The 19,125-nt window shown below is 38.1% G+C and overlaps 1 protein-coding gene across 2 annotated transcripts in view; it reads left to right on the forward strand.

Annotated features, from left to right (window-relative positions):
- Positions 1-19,125, forward strand: part of TM9SF3 (transmembrane 9 superfamily member 3) — a gene marked incomplete at its 5' end in the record, with an annotated part of 52,677 nt that overhangs the window by 30,397 nt on the left and 3,155 nt on the right. Inside the window, 7 exons of one of the 2 annotated variants that reach the window (XR_014228059.1) lie at positions 1,471-1,601; positions 10,057-10,196; positions 11,792-11,860; positions 11,955-12,101; positions 12,532-12,615; positions 12,725-12,801; positions 17,356-17,906. Coding sequence is in view for 1 of the 2 variants with exons in the window: in XM_082310727.1 (XP_082166853.1) it covers positions 1,471-1,601; positions 10,057-10,196; positions 11,792-11,860; positions 11,955-12,101; positions 12,532-12,615; positions 12,725-12,801; positions 17,356-17,423 (716 nt within the window). Of the gene's footprint in view, positions 1-1,470; positions 1,602-10,056; positions 10,197-11,791; positions 11,861-11,954; positions 12,102-12,531; positions 12,616-12,724; positions 12,802-17,355; positions 19,117-19,125 lie in introns of those variants that run through there. The other variant, XM_082310727.1, reaches the window with a different exon arrangement.

Genomic DNA, 19,125 nt, shown 5'->3' on the forward strand with positions numbered 1-19,125 from the left:
ATACAGTACTTACTACACCAGTAATTGTGGATGGGGAAAACTGTTTATAGCATCTTTTAAAGAAGGTTATTCTACTTTTCGGTATGAGCTCTGCTTTATACTTCAGAATTTCAAAATGACTATCTGTAGAGAGCAGAAACCCAATAAAATTGACATAACAGATTTGGACAGGCTATCTTCAAGTGCCTCCCCACTATGCCTCTGAGTTATGACCAAATACCTCCTTGCAGTCCACTAGCATAATCCATTCCCTATGCTGCAATAAAAGAGTAATCAATATCTATTATCTTCTATAGTGCTTTAGGAAAGATAATTCTGGTAAGTTCGCAAAAGAAAATTTGTATCTTTTTAGCACGACATACTTGTTAGTTCTCAGTCTCAAGTGCACCCTACTCTGAGTTTGGATGTTAGATTTTTTTTTTTTTTTTTTTTTTTTTTCATGTGGCTTGTGTATAGACCTAGTGATCTGTAGAAAAACAGATCTAGGTAAATTAGGGTTGCTGTTCTAAAATGTACTGTGCTGTATAGTTGAGCCAGATTTGCATTTTTTTCTACAGATCAAACATGTATCAAACCATGAAATGCTGATTATGTTGGCCCATGGTGAAAATACATATGATGGTCCTGAAAAGCATATGCTAGTTTTCTGACTGTTTTTTATGTAGTGCATATTACAGATGCATCTATGGTGTATTATATTTAAATATAGACAGTATTTAAGAGCACAGAAAGTAAAGGGAATATAGACAGTGAAAATTCTTAAGGTATGACCCAAGAGGGTTTTTTTGAGCTCTAAATGTACTAATAACTGCTAACAAGTGTTGCTGTTCCCTTTATGCCTGGGGTTTAGAAATCGCTCTCCTTCTACCTTTTCTGCTGTTGAAGATGTCTGAGTTCAATTTTGCTGTATATTAAATGTTGTGGCATTTTGCTTTATACCAGGGATAGCCAGTTCCTTAATGCATCCTGAATGTGTGGAGTCAGCTTAGTTGGGTCAAGATAACCCAGAGCAGGTGCTGCCTGAAAGCAGCTGTAGTGCTGAGTTGTCCCAGGAGCAGTGCTGAGCTCTCAGGGTGTGAGCAGGCTCTACACAGGGCCAGCTCTGCTATCTCTGTCTCTACTAATCTACGGCTTACATATACACTTACGTTTCATACCCCGGTTTCTTTGGCCAACTTAGTCAGCATATGCTCTTCTTCAGCTGAAATGTTCTCACGCTGTATCCCTTTTCCTGTCTTTTCACCTGGCCTAATAAATGGATTAATGTGTTGCATCTTGTGAATTGCCAGGAGTCAAATGAAACTTAGTTGACTCTTGGCTCTTTTATTGATGAAGTATGTTGTTACTTAATTCTTTCACCTTTTTGGGGGAGAAGTCGTCAAAAACCTAAATTCTGGAGAGCTTGCTGATAACTTTTTAAACAAAATACGGTGTATATCACCCGTCCCATTGGAATGTCCCTTCTTACAGGAAGGCGATGGATAAAGCAGATGTTCATTGGAGCCTTCCTTATTCCAGCAATGGTGTGTGGAACTGCCTTCTTCATTAACTTCATTGCCATCTATTATCATGCTTCAAGAGCTATACCCTTTGGAACCATGGTGAGTCATTTTAACTGTAGACACAGGAAAACTACCTTTTAGTCTAAATTCAATTGTGAGTCATAGCTTTAGCTTCCTAGTTAGAAATTTATTCTGGGAGGGTTTTAAGGTGCTTCAAGTATAATTTGTTTTAATCACAATAGCAACAGCTGCTGGATGCCGACGACAGTCTTCTCTCTGCTTAAAATGGCACTTCTGTTTTGTATTCAAGCTTAGTGTTATAACAACATGGGAAGTGAGCAGCTTTAATTTTCTTCTAGATGGCCAATGCAAACTGGTGATAAGGTAAAATGCAATACAAAAGGATTCCAAGTGAAAGCTACTTCCAAATCATTGCAGTCAAGCATAAAAAATATCAGCCAACAACATGAGATGAGATGTCCTGAGGAGATCTGGCTTTATGAAAAGGAATAACTGTTTTCACTTTGTGAAGTGGTATTTAGTATCCAGTTATGGTCTTGTGTCTGTGTATTTACCATGTCACTTGAAAAACAATGCTGGTTGGATTACTTGTCTCATTTAATCATGATGACTCTTCTTGTTTCTTGTGGCTTTTGTCAGGATTTTGTTTGTTGTCATGTCCCTTTCAAGTAACCTCAAATAACCCTGTGAATACAATGTAGGAAATAATCACTTGACACTTTGGCAGAATTTCTGTTTAAACTTGCAAGGGGTATTATTTGAGAGCAGAATTTTTTTGAAATATACACCATAAAATTGCTTTTTCTAATTTTATGCAGTAGGACTGGTAACTTAAAAAATATCTTGATACAGGAAGGCTTGTTTTCTTTTCAGTACCTGTAGCAAATCTTGGGATTTAACCTTTTTTTTATAGGTCACTTCTTTGCATATCAGTTTTTGTGATATGTTAAATTGTTGAGTCTATTAAGAGATGCTCGAGTAGCCTTGGATTTCTTCTTAGTTTAAATTGACCACAAAACGAAGCACAGTATCACAAGTTCTGTCTTATAAATTTTATTATTTGGGATATAATCAAATTCAGTATGTGACTGAAAATACTTCTTAAGAACACATTGTTAATGAATGAATGTGGTAGGAATCATAAATGATAATAAAAAGAGAGACAATTCTCAGTTTCAGGCAAAGGCTTTCAATAATTTTCTACTCATGGAGGAGTCATTACTTTACATGTATATTGCTGGTTCTAGTTACCTCTTTGTTAGTAGTATTTTCAATGCATGTCTAAATACCAGCTCTTTACATTGAATTCGTTGTTATAAAACCACTAAATATAATATCAAGCTAAACATATTTATAAACTGTTCACTTAATTGTTCTGGTTTTCTTCTTCAAGAAATTAGACTAAAATTCTATCTTTGGATATGTTTGTATTAGTCGATCAGTGCCCCAAAGGAATATTGTATTGGTTTTTCTTTCCTAAGCTAGCAGCCATATACAAGACTGTCAGAAAAGTTTACAACATTTATCTTTGATATGTGGAAAGAGGCTCTGTTTTACTGCTGAGCAAGCATTTATGATACCACATTTCTCACTTGTATTCCCATTTAGAGGTCAGGAATGCTGAGGGAAGGGAATTCCACCTGTGCTGAAGTTTGTCTTGTAAATCTGTTCAACTGATTTGTATTTTAAGATCATGGAAACATGTACACACAAGAGCAAATGGGCATATAAATCTTCAGGGGTCGCTTATTCAGGATGTTAGGACTCTTTATAGACAGTGATTTTAATGATCTCAAGGTTTTATGAACGTGTTTGAATCATTATGACTGTGGCAATAAAACTTCAGTGGAGTTAGCAGACACTGAGTTGGAGCAGGTTATGAATCGGAAACTTCATCAGAATAAGCAATGCTCTAATGACTTCAAATCAACTAATGAAGCTGGTTTGTAGAAGGAAATGAAAATTATTTGAAATTACCATGTTATACTTCAGGCTGAAGTCCCTGGGAAGCCCTCTGGCTTTATGGATAAGATACCTTTGTGTCTTTCCACCTTTGGTTTCACTGTAGAGAAGCTTCCAGAATTCTCTAGTGCAAACTTGCTGCTGCTTTCTTGGGGAAATAAAACCTCTGCTATCTAAATGTACTAGAACACAGAAATTACTTCCTTTACTGTGGCATGTCTTGAAATCACCTTCCTTGATTTAAATTGCTGGCAAGAATTACCACCTCTTCTTGACTACTGTAAATCTGGAAAAAGCAGAAACCGAGTTGTTGAAAAAAAGTCTCCGAGCTAAAAGGTTGCTAAGACTATGCTTAAATATGACATCCTGTGCTTTGCCCGTTTTGCATTGCCGCTTCACAGTGAACCGGTAGGTAGTCTCCTCTCTGTGACTTAATTCCTCCCTCCAGGCAGATTTTTCTATGGAATGTAGGCAAGGGCAGCTGATAGTGTCAAAACCAAGACATCCAAGCTAACGCACAGTTGCTGCATCTTTGATCTACTTGGTATCTGCTCTTCTGCATTTTGACTTGAACTGCTCAAATTGATTGGGCTCTTCAGGACCTTCATACACCTCACTGTCATTGCAGTCTGTTTTGAACTTCAAAGCTTCGTTCACCTTCTATATCTCATTCCCAATGTCTGGGATCTCCTCGAAGATGTGGCAGGGACTGGGAAGATCCAAAGCTTGTTTCTGAAATCTTTCCGCAGTCTTGGGACTCTGCCTTTAGCCCTTTTGGATATATATGCAAGCCATCTACCTATACTGTGACAAACCTTCTGTAGTGAAATACACCACGAGCCTGAACAAAGGCTTAATCTCTTCCCTGGGATAGCTTTCAGCTGCCCTTCCCTTCAAAATGCAATAAAGCATGTGACAGATTTTATTCAAATATGAGAGCTTTTTAAAACTTAATGGTTTAAAGCTTTCAACTCCCTAAGCATATGAAGGAAATATAAAAGTCTACTTTTTTCTCTCATCTGTTCAACTTTATAGAAATGCAGTGGGTACTGTTCAATTCTTTGTTCTTTTGGGGCCCAAATTTGATTTTTGGGGGTATTTTGTTTATTATATCCTGTTACTGGTGAACATAGAGTTCTTCTGAAGGTGTTATACACCTTGATTTACCTTCTGTTGGTTTTTGTCAGTCTGTTTGGTGTATTTATCAATCATCTTTCTATTTTGTTGTGTTTGAATTATATGCAAAAAATGGAGCATGGAGCAATTGAAAAGAGTTTTAAATAATGGCAAGTGAAGTGACCTCTCCGTATATGTTTATGAGGAGTGTGGTGGTAGTTCTATGCAGAAATACTTAGCAAGTAATGCAGAATTTCTGGAGAGTACACCGTGACTGAATTTGAAGGGACCATCTTAATTCTGCCATTTCATAAGTTGTGACTGCTTACGTTGTTCTGTGTGTGGTACATAATTTAAAGATTTCCATTAAGGCTACTATGACTAATGTAATATTCTGACTGCAGAATCTGTGCAGCTTCTATTAAACTGTTCAAGGTGTACCATTTTTGTTTTGTTTGAGCAATAGGCTCCTGTGTGGCTAACGTTTCCAGTATGCATTTTTAATGATTTAATTAAATAAGGTTACGGACACTGAATTTCTCTTGGGATCGAGATCCTAGTGTTTGCATCTTTTATACCTTGTTTAAACTCAAAAAAGTGTTTCCTCCAACAGATAGCTTAATCCAGGCTCCAGCCATCCCTGACAGCTTTAAGTTGGTGAGAGTATTGGCTGCCACTGAAAAAGGAGGACCTGGTAGCACCAAAGATTTTCGTGCCTTGAGCCAGATTAGGAAATACACCTGGCTAAAAATAGAAAAAATTCTAGTTATACACATTCAGCAGGGTGCTTCCTCAGATTGCTTGAAAGTGACCGTGGAACCCTTGGTCAAAAAACCTCACTTTTGCTGAAGACACAGCTTAATGCTTCTGCCTAATTTTTCAACAGTTCAATTTATTACCCAAAGTAGCACCCTAGATTAACAGCTTAGTTTTAATAAAATTAATAACACTTTATTTTGAAGCTTTCTATTCTTTTCTTGTTCTGTGTAATGTTTGGGTGGATGATGTGCAGAAAACTGTTTCACTGTACAGATTCAGTAACCTTTATACGGGGCGAGAGTCTCATGACTGAGAGTGCAGTTATGGTAGCTGACAGGAAGGATCAAGCTGCTGCTTTGACAGTTAATTTTTATTGCTTTTCTCCCTTGTGCATTAAGCAGTCAAGGCACCACAGCCTGCCAGTAGCTGTTTAATATTAGATATGCTCATAAAAATTTTAATTATCACCTTTGAATGAAGTTTAATCTACAGTTGTCAGAAAATATGAAACACATGGCACTAGAACATAAATTATATCCCTCTTGACAATGTTTCCTTTCAAATAAGGAAAACTGAATCCTGCACATTCAGTCAAGGGCAGTAGAATATTCTTTCCCCATGAAAACAAAACACAAAGGCATTAGAAAGAATGCAGGCTTGGTGAGGCTGATGATCTCTTATATGACACCTAAAATCTGTGAACTAAATTAGACGCTGGTGTATAAATAAGATATTTTGTACAACAAAAATGCAACAGTCAAAATGAAATAGGTATGTTTTAATGTATTGGATTGGTAGAAAAACTCTTGTAATTTATCTTCAGTAATATGGATTATGGAGAGTGTGTGCTTGTTTGCTTGTTGGAAAACTGGGTTTGTAGATGCAGTAGATTTGCCTGTTTGCATAATTTGTGTTTTCTGAAGTGGTAGTGAAAACTGTTCTCTGAATTTGTCTTGGCTGGTGTTACTTCTCTTAAAAGGCTCACTAAGACCTAACTTTATCTCTGCCTGTCATGCAACAGCTATTATTGAGGTTTTGGTTTTTTTAGTATGTTACCAGTGACCTCTGTGGGAGGGCAGAGCATGTGTATGCGTTGATCCTGCCTTCGTTTCCTCTTACCATTTGTGATGGTGAAATGGAGGCCAATAAGCGTCTGAGCTGCTTTCGCCATTGTAGTCTCATTCTCCAAAACCTTTGAGGCAGAAATCTCATAATGTCATCTCTGTTTCAGTTAAGACACTTGTGTACCCTGGTGCCCTGTGATTGCTTCAGTTTGGATTTAAACTCTCCAGGTTTAGACATTGCCCAGCCTGCATCATCTCTCACATCCAGAGAAGACTTACTGCCAAGAATGAAGAAAGTAATTTTCAGCAAGCATAAGCCTGAGCAGGTAGACTACCTTGGAGTCAGACAGTGAGTTGAAAGCAAGAAAGAAGATGCTACTGAGGTCAGCACAGTGTGTGCCGATTTTAACCAGCACCAGTTGTGTTGGTCAGCCTACTAAGACCAGCAGGTTTCTGTCACAGGGGAGGGGTTATCTCAGAAGACAGAACATTCACATCTTTATCAACGTGGACAGCTTATCAGAGGCAGGTGGAAGTGGGAGGCATTCCTGAGCCTGCACTATGGTCCATCCTTGCTTGCGTAGTTGGGCCTCCTTTGCACTGCAAAATTATCTCAGATAATTTTTAGACTCCTGAATGGCTCCAGGAAAAAAGGAAAAAATGCACTTCAATCCAGCTGTTCTCAGAACATTGCATAGCATTAAGACAGGCAGTTCATTGTTTAACAAAACGTTGACTTTACCTAATGCTGCTTACTAGATTTCACTGAAGATGCTAGCTGTTCTGTCTGAAATCAGTTCATTTTTCAGCCAAATGGTTAATAAAATGGAAGATGTTACAACATTATCAATCATGGCTTGACTGATCTGATAATGAAACCACAAGCACTCAAATTTTCTGATGGATGCCAGTTACAAGCATACTGTGGACAGGTTGGCAGTACTTACTGAAGCCATTATTCAAGAAACCTTGGTCTGTCTCAGCTTGTTTTATGCAGATAAACATTTTAGATTCCAGATCTGCTGCTGAGTCAGTCTCCTGGGCAGCACAACAGCCAAGCCCTGCAGGAACAAGTTGGGCCTCCTCCTTGCCCACCTGATTTGAAGCCATTCAGCTCTGCAGTTGGTGTCACTGGAATGAGATGCTACTGACTGCCTTTTTTCATCTAGGAGTTTGCCAGCTAAGCAGTAGTTAGGCCTGGATGTTCCTTGCTTGGTTCCTTTTCTGAGGTTATGTTGTTTCCATGTGGATTCCCTATGGTATATGTGTTTTGCAAGATGGACAGTTACAAGCTACTAAGTTTTGTTCCAGGTGAGCTTGGAACCCAAGCTTGGACAGTTTCTTTCCACAGTAAAGCAGTGGATTCACTTTCTACCATTATCCCCAGGGAAGGGTAATTTCCAAGATCAAGAAATGAAGCTACAGACACCTTGATAACTGCACTGTAAAAGACAGCTGTGGCTGGATGAGCAATACAGATGCCCTTTCACGCTGCCTGTGTCTGAGTTTCCTGCCTCGGCCAGGTTTGAAACCTACCAGCTGGAGCGCCATGGAGGAGCGCGGACAGGGGCCACCTGACACACCTGGAGGTCCTTGTGCAGGCAGGAAGCAGAGCAAGCTCTTCTTGGAAACGGAAATGGTTTCGGTATGGTCAAGTTGGAAATCCGTTGGATCCTATCCAGGCCTTAATTCTTGAACGTCTCTTCTACCCACTGCACTTCAAACAAGCTGGGACTTTTTGGTCAGAGTTTTAGTAAATGTAGGACTCAAGATGTTCTTCTTTGATATTTCTGATACTTTTTGCCATTTTTCTCTGAAAATTCTTATCTGCTCGTTCTTTTAGACTGAGCAGTTTTCAAGTGTAGAACCTGCATCTGTTAAGTGAGTTAGCTGTATACTTCTGTAATTTATTCTTAGGCAACCTCAGTGTCCTACCTAAGACACTATGCTTGATTACCTGTGTTTTTTTCAGTAATGGAAGACAGGTGGGAGATACTAAAGATGTATTACTTGTGTAAAATCTGCTTTATTATTGGCAAGTATAAATACTATTTAGCTTTTCCTTATTTACCGTTGTAGCTTCATATTTTAGTGGCTCATGATGTAATCTTTTTAATAACCTCTCCTCAAAGATATACAAAGCAGTCTAGAGAGTGCTTCTGCTTGTTGACCACCTGTTTGGTGTACCCCTTCTTTGAAGCATGAAGGCTTGCTCCATCCAACCCCAGGCAACGTTTTCCATTCACATCTGGCCTAGGCTAGTAATGGTATGCAAGTCAGTAACAGAGGCATAACCCACTGACTTTTGTCAAATACTGCTTTAAACTCATGTGATTGACTTAATGCTAGGTTTGTATTGAGTTAATGTAGTGCAGCTCCTCATCTCAGGAAGTCTAATGGTTCTTGGCTGCTTGCAGTAGATTTCCATAGATACAACATAGGTGAACAGCCTTTATCTATCCTGGAGTAACTGCTTCTTAAACAAGTCAGTGTGTGGCTCTTAGACCTGGTCCTCTGTCCATTGTTTTGGATTAATCTGCTCCCATGGATGGGATGTCCTGATGGGGTGAAAGAGGAGTATAGCTTCTTTGCTCAGGAGGCACCAGGGTGTACACAGAGCCTCAGGCAACAGTGCTTTTAAAAGGCAGTATTTTCATATGTTTGGGTAGAGAAGGTCACAAGGTCAATACTCGGAACTATGGTTATTGCATTACAGGCAACTGTTCTGGCTTTAATTGTCAATATCAAAAAGTTAACAAACTGTCTAATGCTAATTCATTTTGTACTAAAGAGTTATGAGTAGAGAATGTCTTGCTAACACCTTAAATGTTCCCGTTTTGGAAGATAAAAATATGTTGCCTTCAAGGAATAGCAAAAGTAGAGCTACATACATATACTGGAAAAAAGATGATTCATAATAAAATTTTAGGGAGGCTCTTCCATTGGAAAGAGCTGGAACATTGGCTTGACTTCGCTGTGTTGTGCATAAACCTAATCTCTATATGTAAATAGGGCCGTTGTGCTTCTAAATGATGTATTTGTGCATACCAGTGGTCACTTGTGTCTTTGGCAGTCTGTGTTCTTAATTACCTGGTCGGTGGATAGTGGAGAAAATTGAACCCAAAATTCTGATTGGTAGCGTTCTGACATGGCTTTGCAATTCTTGTTTGGGTTTCTTTTTTGTATTGGATTAAAAATTTTGCACCTAGCAGATGTAGTTTTGTAAGCAACTGCCTAACTGCTAGATGTTAACTCCCAGGGATAGCATACTCTGCAAAAGTTTGAGAAGCTGACAAAATTTTCTGTGATGAAGTACCATGAAGATTTCCATTTAATTTCTTTGCCATGTATTGAGTATAATGATGAGATGAAAACAGTAAAAAAATCTGTAATGTTTCTGTTCTCTCAGTTGATGCAAGAAAATATACTTAATAATGTTTATTAGGAAGTTTCTCAGAAAATAAATACTTCCGTTTGATAAAATAGATGTATATTGACTAATGCTTCATACCTACGAGTATGATTCTACAGCAATAGCTACTAAGGACGAATATATACGGAGTGGGTTGGTTATCTTCTTTTGTCATCTTATACCTGGGTTTTTTAATTATTATTTTACTTTTTGCTTACAGGTGGCAGTGTGCTGTATTTGTTTCTTTGTTATTCTTCCATTGAACCTCGTTGGTACAATTCTTGGCCGAAATCTGTCAGGACAGCCTAATTTTCCATGTCGTGTCAATGCAGTGCCTCGTCCCATACCAGAGAAAAAATGGTAAAGACAAGAATGCGTGTTAACTAGGTGTATTCAATTCAGTAGATATAAAATGACTTTTCAAATGTGATCATTAAAAGGTTTTCTAGAATAACTTTTTTTATTTATATTGAGCTATGTCTAGAAGAACGCCTCTACTGACATTTCCTTGATGTGATTTTTCTGTTGAATAAAAACACCAAGTGCAGTAATGGTTTATAGTTGTAGCAGATTTTACAGTCCTGGATCACTGATTCACATTTGGCTTGAAATGCTCTTCAGTCTCTTATGTAAAATGGATGGTCCCAACCAGGTTCTTGTATGGGTATCTTGAAACATAAACCTTTCTTCTTTAGTTAATGCCTCTTACAGATTTAGGATTGAATGTGCCTTGGAGACAGAACTGTTCTGTTTAATGGTCTCCATGTACAAGCTGAGACATATTTGCAGGGTGATGGTGGGAAGAAGCTTGTAATGCTGTTCCCAATTCTGCACTTTTATTGATTGCACAGAGCCTAAAATACTTCAGGTATACGGTTTGAATTGTGAATAAACCTTTATTTTTGAAGTGAATATAAAGGGGTGGGTGCCTAGTCTCAAAAAGTAGAATTAGGTTTTTTGGAAAATCATGAATGCAGTCACTTTTTCCTATTAATTTAATTCTGAGATGGAAGCAGCAAGCTATGGAAATGGAAATATCCTCAGAGGATTTTTTTAATAGATTTTTCTTGCTTTCCCTGTTCAGAGGAATGGAACAGACAAAGCGAAGGGGGCACTGAAACGTGTACGCCCGCGATATCCAGGAAGTGCAGCACTCTTAGTCTCTTGTTAGTGGCAGGCTGTGCAGCTCAGATGCTAGGATTTGATTTATATTGTGATCTGTATCTTGGGAATCCGATGGATTTTTCTGTATCAGCATGACAGATAAAAAGAAATAAGATACTTCTGTTGAAGATGATGAAATTGCACACTGTCAACTTAGACAAGTCTCCCTATAAATAATAAAAGAAGCTGCAAATTAAATCACTGGTTACTAGCTAGATTCAGCATCATTGCAAGTACTACACTGAGGTCACCTTTAGAAAGTGACAGTATCATCTACAGGTAGCTGAGTATTCATTTTTGACCATAGGCTCATGACTCGGTATAGCATTTAAAATAAACAATGGTTCTTAATTATATAACCATTATCCTGCAACATTTTCTCTGCGCTTTTTGCTGTATTTATAGCTGTCAACAGCATTGAGTTTTCGCTGCCTTCATTCAAGGCTAGCGGATCTTACGGGACTTGACTGCTTAGGCCCTTTTTGGGCAAGAGAGATTCTTTCTGTAGCCTTTTAAGGCTGGTTAGATGCCTAACCTTATGCCTGTAGGTGATAGGCATGAGCCTTATGTTTTGTTTCAGCTTTCCCCAAGAATAACTCCTCCTTCTCTCCATACACATGACATCTTTGGGGGAATCTTCTTTCTAATATGCTGGTATGAGACCGAAATGTTCTTGTTAGCATGCCTTTTAAATAATTCTCTGTGCTGTATGAATTATCTGGTTATATGTCTTCATATGTTTGTAAATGAAAGATTAAAATTGTCCCTAAACTAATCTTAATATCTTTCAGGTTCATGGAACCAGCTGTTATTGTTTGCCTGGGTGGAATCCTCCCTTTTGGATCAATTTTTATTGAAATGTGAGTATGTCAGCTATTTGCCAAATTGATTAAAAAGTATAATAATTTAAGTTCAATTACAATATCATTTGAATATTTTCTTTACTCTCTTCAGGTACTTCATTTTTACTTCATTCTGGGCTTACAAGATCTACTATGTTTATGGCTTTATGATGTTGGTTCTGGTTATCCTCTGCATTGTAACAGTTTGTGTGACTATCGTTTGTACTTATTTCCTGCTAAATGCAGAGGATTACAGGTGGTAAGTATTGCGTTATTTGCATAGTTTACCAGATTGTGAGAGTTTTATAGAAAAGTAATGTTCTTCAGTCTAGATGGGTCTTTTCAAAGTGTCCCGTGTCCAGATTTTAGCTGTAGGGAATAAAAGCAGTTCTTGGATCCTTTCTGTAGAGGAGCTTTCTGTGCGTATGTGCATCTGTGCGTGCATGTATGTATGTATGTATGTATTAAAAAAATAAGGCACACAGGAATATGAAGGATTATCACTTGGTATCAGTGATAGCTGTTGCCATAGAAGCTTTTGTCACTTATAGCAGACAATATGTAGATTTTGTTAAATAAGTCTGTAGAACCAGTACACTTTATTTTCAGGGTAAGGTTTTAGCGCATTGTGCATCTTCTTGGGAAGCCTTTTGGTTAGATATATGATGGACATGCATGTTTACTTTCAGGCAATGGACAAGCTTTCTTTCTGCGGCATCAACTGCGATTTATGTTTACATGTACTCCTTTTACTACTACTTTTTCAAGACAAAGTAAGTGGTAGTTTTCTTGCTTGAATATCAGATTACTGTATTGCCCGATAAGTGTATTGAGAAAAACTGGGGCAAATACCTAGCGTAAATTCCTATCTTTCTTTTTCAGGATGTATGGCTTGTTTCAAACATCATTTTACTTTGGTTATATGGCAGTATTTAGCACAGCTTTGGGAATAATGTGTGGTAAGTTTCAAATATATTGGCAGTTTTCTATCAGAATTTTTCAGACTGTCATGTTTCTGATTTTAGCTCTGTGGTTTTGGTGGTGGAGCGTGTATGTCTGCAAGATCTGCTCAAAAAAGCTTACAATCTTTAAAAAGAATCTTGGAGTTCTCTGCTTATACTTGGTTCCTACCTAATATAGGAGATTTCTGTGGATTGTGTCTCCTGATAGGAAGATAATTTATGTACTGTACAAAGAATTTCACACTCAGTGCAAGCTTGAAAGACTCAATATTTGGCAAGAAATTCTGCAAAATAAATTCAAATTAAGTTGAGTCCATGCTAGCATTTTGTTTTGGAGTTTTTACTATTGCCCCAAGACAAGGAGCTAGGTACACCCGTTGAGGCATCAATGGTATCGCGATACTGATGACGCTACCATCTGTATCTTGTGGCACGTATATATCAGGGTGACCAGAATAGAAAGGACTGACACCTCAGGATAGCATTTGAGAAGTAAGTATTGGAATATTCACAGGTGAGGAGAGTGCAGAGTGCTCCTGCGTGCAGCTGGATTTCATTGCTCTTTAAGATACTGTTTTGACAGTCGTTTAGAAAAAAACAGTTCTCGGCATGGAGGTCATCTGATAAAGTCAAATATACTTATTCACCCGTTAGCTTTACTTTTATCCTTTGCTTTATGACTTTCAGAAAGTGCTACTTAGTTCTTTTGCACTTTCCTATGATGTTATTTGCTTTTTATGTGTGATCCTTTATTTAATACTTTCCTTCTTAGCAGTGAATGAATAGTCCTATAGACTCTAGTGGAAGGATTTCTTTGAGTTAGATATTTAAGACACATGATGTCTTACAGGAACTTACTTTCTGTAAAGTATACATTTCTTGATATCCCTAGAAGGTGGGTAATTTCACAATGCTTTATAAAAAGGGGAGGGAAATCATCTCTTAACTGCCGAGTACCTGTTCCCCTTTTCTCTCATACAATCTAATCTTGCTTCATCAGGTTCTTGGCACATTACAAGACTTCCCCGCTGTTCTGGTAGTCTTGCAGCCATTTTTTTTTTTCCTTTAATAGGCTTATACTTTTCAGCTCTAATCTTTTCTTTTTAAAGTGCTCAAGCTGGTATTGATTAAAATGTCTATGATGCAGAAGCCAAGCTTGCCCACCAGTTTCTGTAATTAAAATGTTTTTTAAAACATGGAAAAGGAAGATTGTCAAATGCTTTCTTGTCGTGGTAGGACACTACTAGATGGAATATTAGAGTAAAATCCAAATTTATTGAAAATCAGAAAAAACTTTCACACATTATCTCTACAGCTCTATTGAGATTTCTTTTTGTCTTTTTAACTGTGTTGGAAGAGGAGCTGTGAGATTCCTTTTTACTGAGAACCCCCATTTTCAGCATGTGGAAGGAAAAAAAAAAAAAAAATCCCCTGTCAAAAAGCATTTGTCTAGGGAACTTGCTGCCATTGAGGTCTAACAAAGACATTTGTGTTAGAGAATTGTGCAGCGTGTGTGCTGCTGACTGTATGTCTCCTGTGAAAAGTGTGTAGAGCTGTGCTTTGGATGCTCATGTGAATAGGCGTGTTCAGTATCACACAGTTGGATATGAGATGAGCTAGTTAGGGTCCAAAGCAGCCACAGGGAAACTCTGAAGGCTTGTATCATCCAACTCTGTTTTTAGTGCCTCTGGCAATGCCTAGTGAACTCAAATCCCACACATCGTGGGATTCTTTGATCCACAAAGTCTGCTGCCCTCTGCAGAGCATCTGAGTTCTGGGAGTGGACAGTAGGGAGCCCATGAGAACTTCCAAACCTTTTGAGCTCCTCGTGCTTCCCTCTTAGTGACAGAAAAGAATAAAACTTATTCTCCAACTCAGTGGATGGCTTAGGAGCTAAGTAGTATAGAAAGGCCTCTTGCACAATACCACACTTCAGCATCCAGATAAATAGTGTAAGTGTGATTGAAGGACCTTCTAAAAAGAATTCTTTGCTTGCAACGTCACAACTGTAGTAAGTGTTAATTGGTTTGAAGTAATAGATGGGAATTAATCTTTTTCTGTTTGTGGTTGCTATTCCTTGCTATTTGGGTTTTTCTCTTTATTTAAAAGCTTGTTGTTCTGCTGAAATATGCTTGCAGTCTGTTTCTACTAAACCTATAGAGGCCATAACCAAGTTAAACACCTTATTAGATGATATTTATAATAAATAAATAAAATAATTCCCTTTACTATGGATTTTTTTATTCAAATCAGCCAACTGTCCTGCATTTGTTTCAGGAGGACATTCTTTATTCATCATTGTCTAGGGTGTCCCCCTCTCCCTCTCCGCCCCATATTTTATTCAATGCCTGTGAAGTAGCCTTGAGGCTTAACCCCTGCCTTGGTATTGGCCATTAGTGGCCTGCATGGATAAGGCTCCTGTGATTCAGAATAGGTTATGATTTGTTTATGGAGTTGAGAGCTTGTGGTCTCATGTGACTGCTGCTCTCTACTCCTGCCTCTCACTTCCATCTCATGCACGCATTTTCTAGATCCCAAATGAAACACGATTAGTGCTTTGTTCTCCCAAATCTTTGTGATATCTGGCATCACATCACTAGAGAAGCCCTCAAAGAACAAGTTCCGGAATGTATCTGAGTTTAGCTACTGAAATGGGCATTGGATCTGTTGCCAGTGTCTGCTTTAACAGGCAAAACATGATGAGTCTTAAAACAGGAGTCCAGTGCTGTTATTTTGTCCATTTACTGCATAAGACAGAAGATGAGTTTCTTGACAGGCTACAGAAAAATCTGCGTGTGCTCCCATATGACTCTAAGCCCACGTCACCTCCTCTGCACAGCCCGTGCGAGGCTCTGTCAGAATGCTGTACTGGTCTCTCCTTGAACTGCCAGGCCTTCTCTGGACTCTGCTGAGTCCTCAGCACACTTAACGCTTGCAAGCAGCAACCTGATCTTGTGTGTGCTGTATTTGTTTTAATCGAACTCTACTTTGTCCAAGTTAGCGATACAAATCCCTCGTTTGCTGGCCAGTGGAATGGTTGTCATGATATTTATTCAGCTTGAAATGCTATGCAGCACAGAAGTTGACTCTAAAAGGTCTTTACTACTCCGATAGCATTGGAACGATCCATCGGGTTTGCCTTGTGCAGATTTCCTGATTAGTTTGAACGTTGGGCTTTTGGGGGTCTAAAAACCAAAATTCTGTGTGGGTTTAATGGCTGACTTCATGAATTATCTGAGCAGTCCCCAGGATTTAAAGAGCTCTCCAGGTTCTGAATAAATCTGTGGTCAGCCGTGTTACCTGCAGGTCTGTACGGCCTTAATTTCTAAAGGCAAAACAACTTTATATTTTTATTGAAAAATGAAGTTTTGGCAGAAATTTTTTAGAGTTGGTTAGGTTTTTGTATTTAACACATCTTATGGAAGTCTGGTGCATCCCAGATCACTGAAAATGTTTCACGCTTTGTTCTGGGCTTTTCTTCATTACTTCAGGGAGTCCGTTCTTCACTGAGCATCCAAGTGTTTGATGTTAGGAGTTCTCTTATCTGTACTGAGTTATAGGCCCTCACTTCTCTATCCTTTTCTTCCCATGTTTTATTATCTGTTATTCTGGCAGTCTGATAGCAGTTCTCTCTAATTCTTGCTTGATTTTTCAACTTCACTTCTAACCCGAGAATTAGCCAAACTGACTTCCACAAGGCTGATTTACTGTCATTTTGCTTGGAAGAAATGAAGGAGAAGCACTGGGGTATTCCCTGTGGCAATCCTAAGACAACAGTATTTACTGAGCCTGGCAAACCTGAGGTTCTGGGTTTGACCAGGTAGGTTGCTGAATCTCTTTCTCAGAAGAGTTCTTGGTCCAGTGCATTTCTTTCACTTTTCTAGGTGTTGTTAGTCCTGCAGTATTTTGGGTTTAGCATAAACTGTTGCCCCTATCAAAAACTCAGTGACCTATTCTTTTATTACTGCTGTGACAATGCATATTCTGCTCATGACTGTTACTAATTTGAAAACCACAGGTTGCAATTTCCTTTAACTACTAACTGCTACTAGTTTAATATCTTTGTACAGACCTCCTTGGAGTTTAAGACTCCTGGGATGGGGATCTATTATTATTTGTGCCTTGTGGGAAGGAAAAAGCCATCTGCCAATAAAACACTCATCCAGAAGGCATGTAACTTATAATAAAAACCCGCCCTCCCATCCACCTTCCCTGCAGAGTGGGTGATTGTATGTTTTTTACCCTCTGTTCAGAAAAAGGGACCCGGTTATTGGCAGCAGTAGGGGGGCTGCTATATTTATCGAGGCCAAGTGAGCGTGGCCTCTTGGTAAGATGCCTTAATGGATTTAGATTGCTAGACTGGGGGAGTTCTTGCCAGACGTTCACTGGGAGCATGGATAATTAGAGTTTGAGAACAAGTATTGCAGGTAAGTAATTTTCTGTGTGCGGAGTGCATGCTTTATGTGACTTTAAGTGTGTGTGGTTTATATTGCTGGCTTATTTTGATGATCAGCTCTCTAACATATTCAACGTTTTTGCTTTATTTTGCAGGAGCTATTGGTTACATGGGAACAAGTGCCTTTGTTCGTAAAATCTACACTAATGTGAAAATTGACTAAGGAAATAAGAAAATTGAACTATGGATCAGTTCCTGTTTTCATGGGGACGAACTTGCACAACAAAAAGCGCGAGAAGAGATTTGGGTTTTAACACTGGGCACTATATGGGTCTCCATTTTGTGGATGGCTTAAAGTAACATCTATTTCATTGATCCTAGGTTCTTACTGACTGCTTTCTCCAACTGTTCACAGCAAATGCTTGGATTATATGCAGTAGGCATTACTACAGTACGTGGCTAATCTTCCCAAAAAACAAAAAACAAAAAACCTAGCTCATTAAAGATGAATAGACTAGCTCTCTTCAGTGAAGAGGACAAACGGTTTATTTAAAGCATTTGTTCCATTCAATAAAAAGAGGGAAACTTGGCTGCTAAAACTACTTGATTAGTAGTCTTCCTGGTACTTAACATTTCTAAATTATGTAAAAATGCCGTTCCAGAAAGATTACTCTTCTGATTTTTACTGCCATTGCCAGGATAGGAGGTATGTTTTATATTTTGACTCCAGGTGCTTTTTGGTTTATTTGCGATATCAACTATGCCCTACACTCATTTGTTTAAGAAATAATTTAAAAATATATAAAAAACCCATATGCATGTAATATATCAGCTATTGTTCTAGTTGGACCAACTTCCCTTTATTTATCTTTAAAGTAATATCCAGCTACATCTTAAATCCATCCAAAGAAAATACAGTCTGAAGACGGGATGTGTTCTCTGCAATGCAATTTACTGTACAGTTAGAAAGCAAAATGTTAAATGAAGAGGATTGTTTTTTAATAAACACTTTGAGGTCTAGATTAAAACAAAACCAACATTTTAACTGAATGTCTAAAGTGATTCTCCTTTTTTCCAAGTTAGTCTTGCGGGGTTTTTTTTGTTGGTTTTTTTTTGTTTGTTTTGGGTTTGAATGAAGATTTTCCTTTAGGCATTATACAAGGGGTAATAAGTGTATATAACATTAAATAATGTAACTTAGGTGTAGATCCCAAATGTATTTGGATGTACAGATTTACTACAGAGTACTTTTCTGATGATTCGGTGTAAAAATGTGTGAATTTGGGTGGCTTTTTACATCTTGCCTGCCATTGCATGAAAAGTTGGGGTTTCTTCACAATGTGTGTATGTCATGCTTTTCTGTTCTATTTCCTTTCTCAAGCTCTTACAGGAATTAAATTTGTAATTTAGAACATTTTAATTTTTGTTAATCCTATCTGGACACTTGTGTAATATCAAAAGCACAGTTGCTTTAGAGTGTTCAGAAAACTAAAATAAACTTTTCAGACAAAAATGTTCTGATTGTGAAAATAGATGAGTTTGCAATTGAAGATGTTTGAATAGGCAATACTGCTGAACGCCAGTTTCTGTATACAATATTAGTGTGGTTTTCAAATATCAAAACCCCATGCTTTGAATTTAGAATTTGCTTACAACTGTATTGTACAATACAGCTCCAAAGTGGATGACCAGCCCAAAAAGATTCTTCTTGGCTGAACTGTTTGTGGAGAAACCTGTTTTGTGATCCAGCTAGTGTACTGAGAAAAGGGGGGTAAGCGTGGACTTGAAATAAATGGGCAAATAAAGGTTAAGTCTTTCTAATATGACTGTTAATTATGCACTGTATTTAGCTAGAAGTATCCTAAATGTGTTTGTGACAGATATGAGAGCCAGTTGGCTTGATTTTTTTATTTTTTTTTTTTTTA

This window comes from Platalea leucorodia (genome assembly GCF_965183815.1).
Source record: "Platalea leucorodia genome assembly, chromosome: 4".
Lineage (NCBI taxonomy): Eukaryota > Metazoa > Chordata > Aves > Pelecaniformes > Threskiornithidae > Platalea > Platalea leucorodia.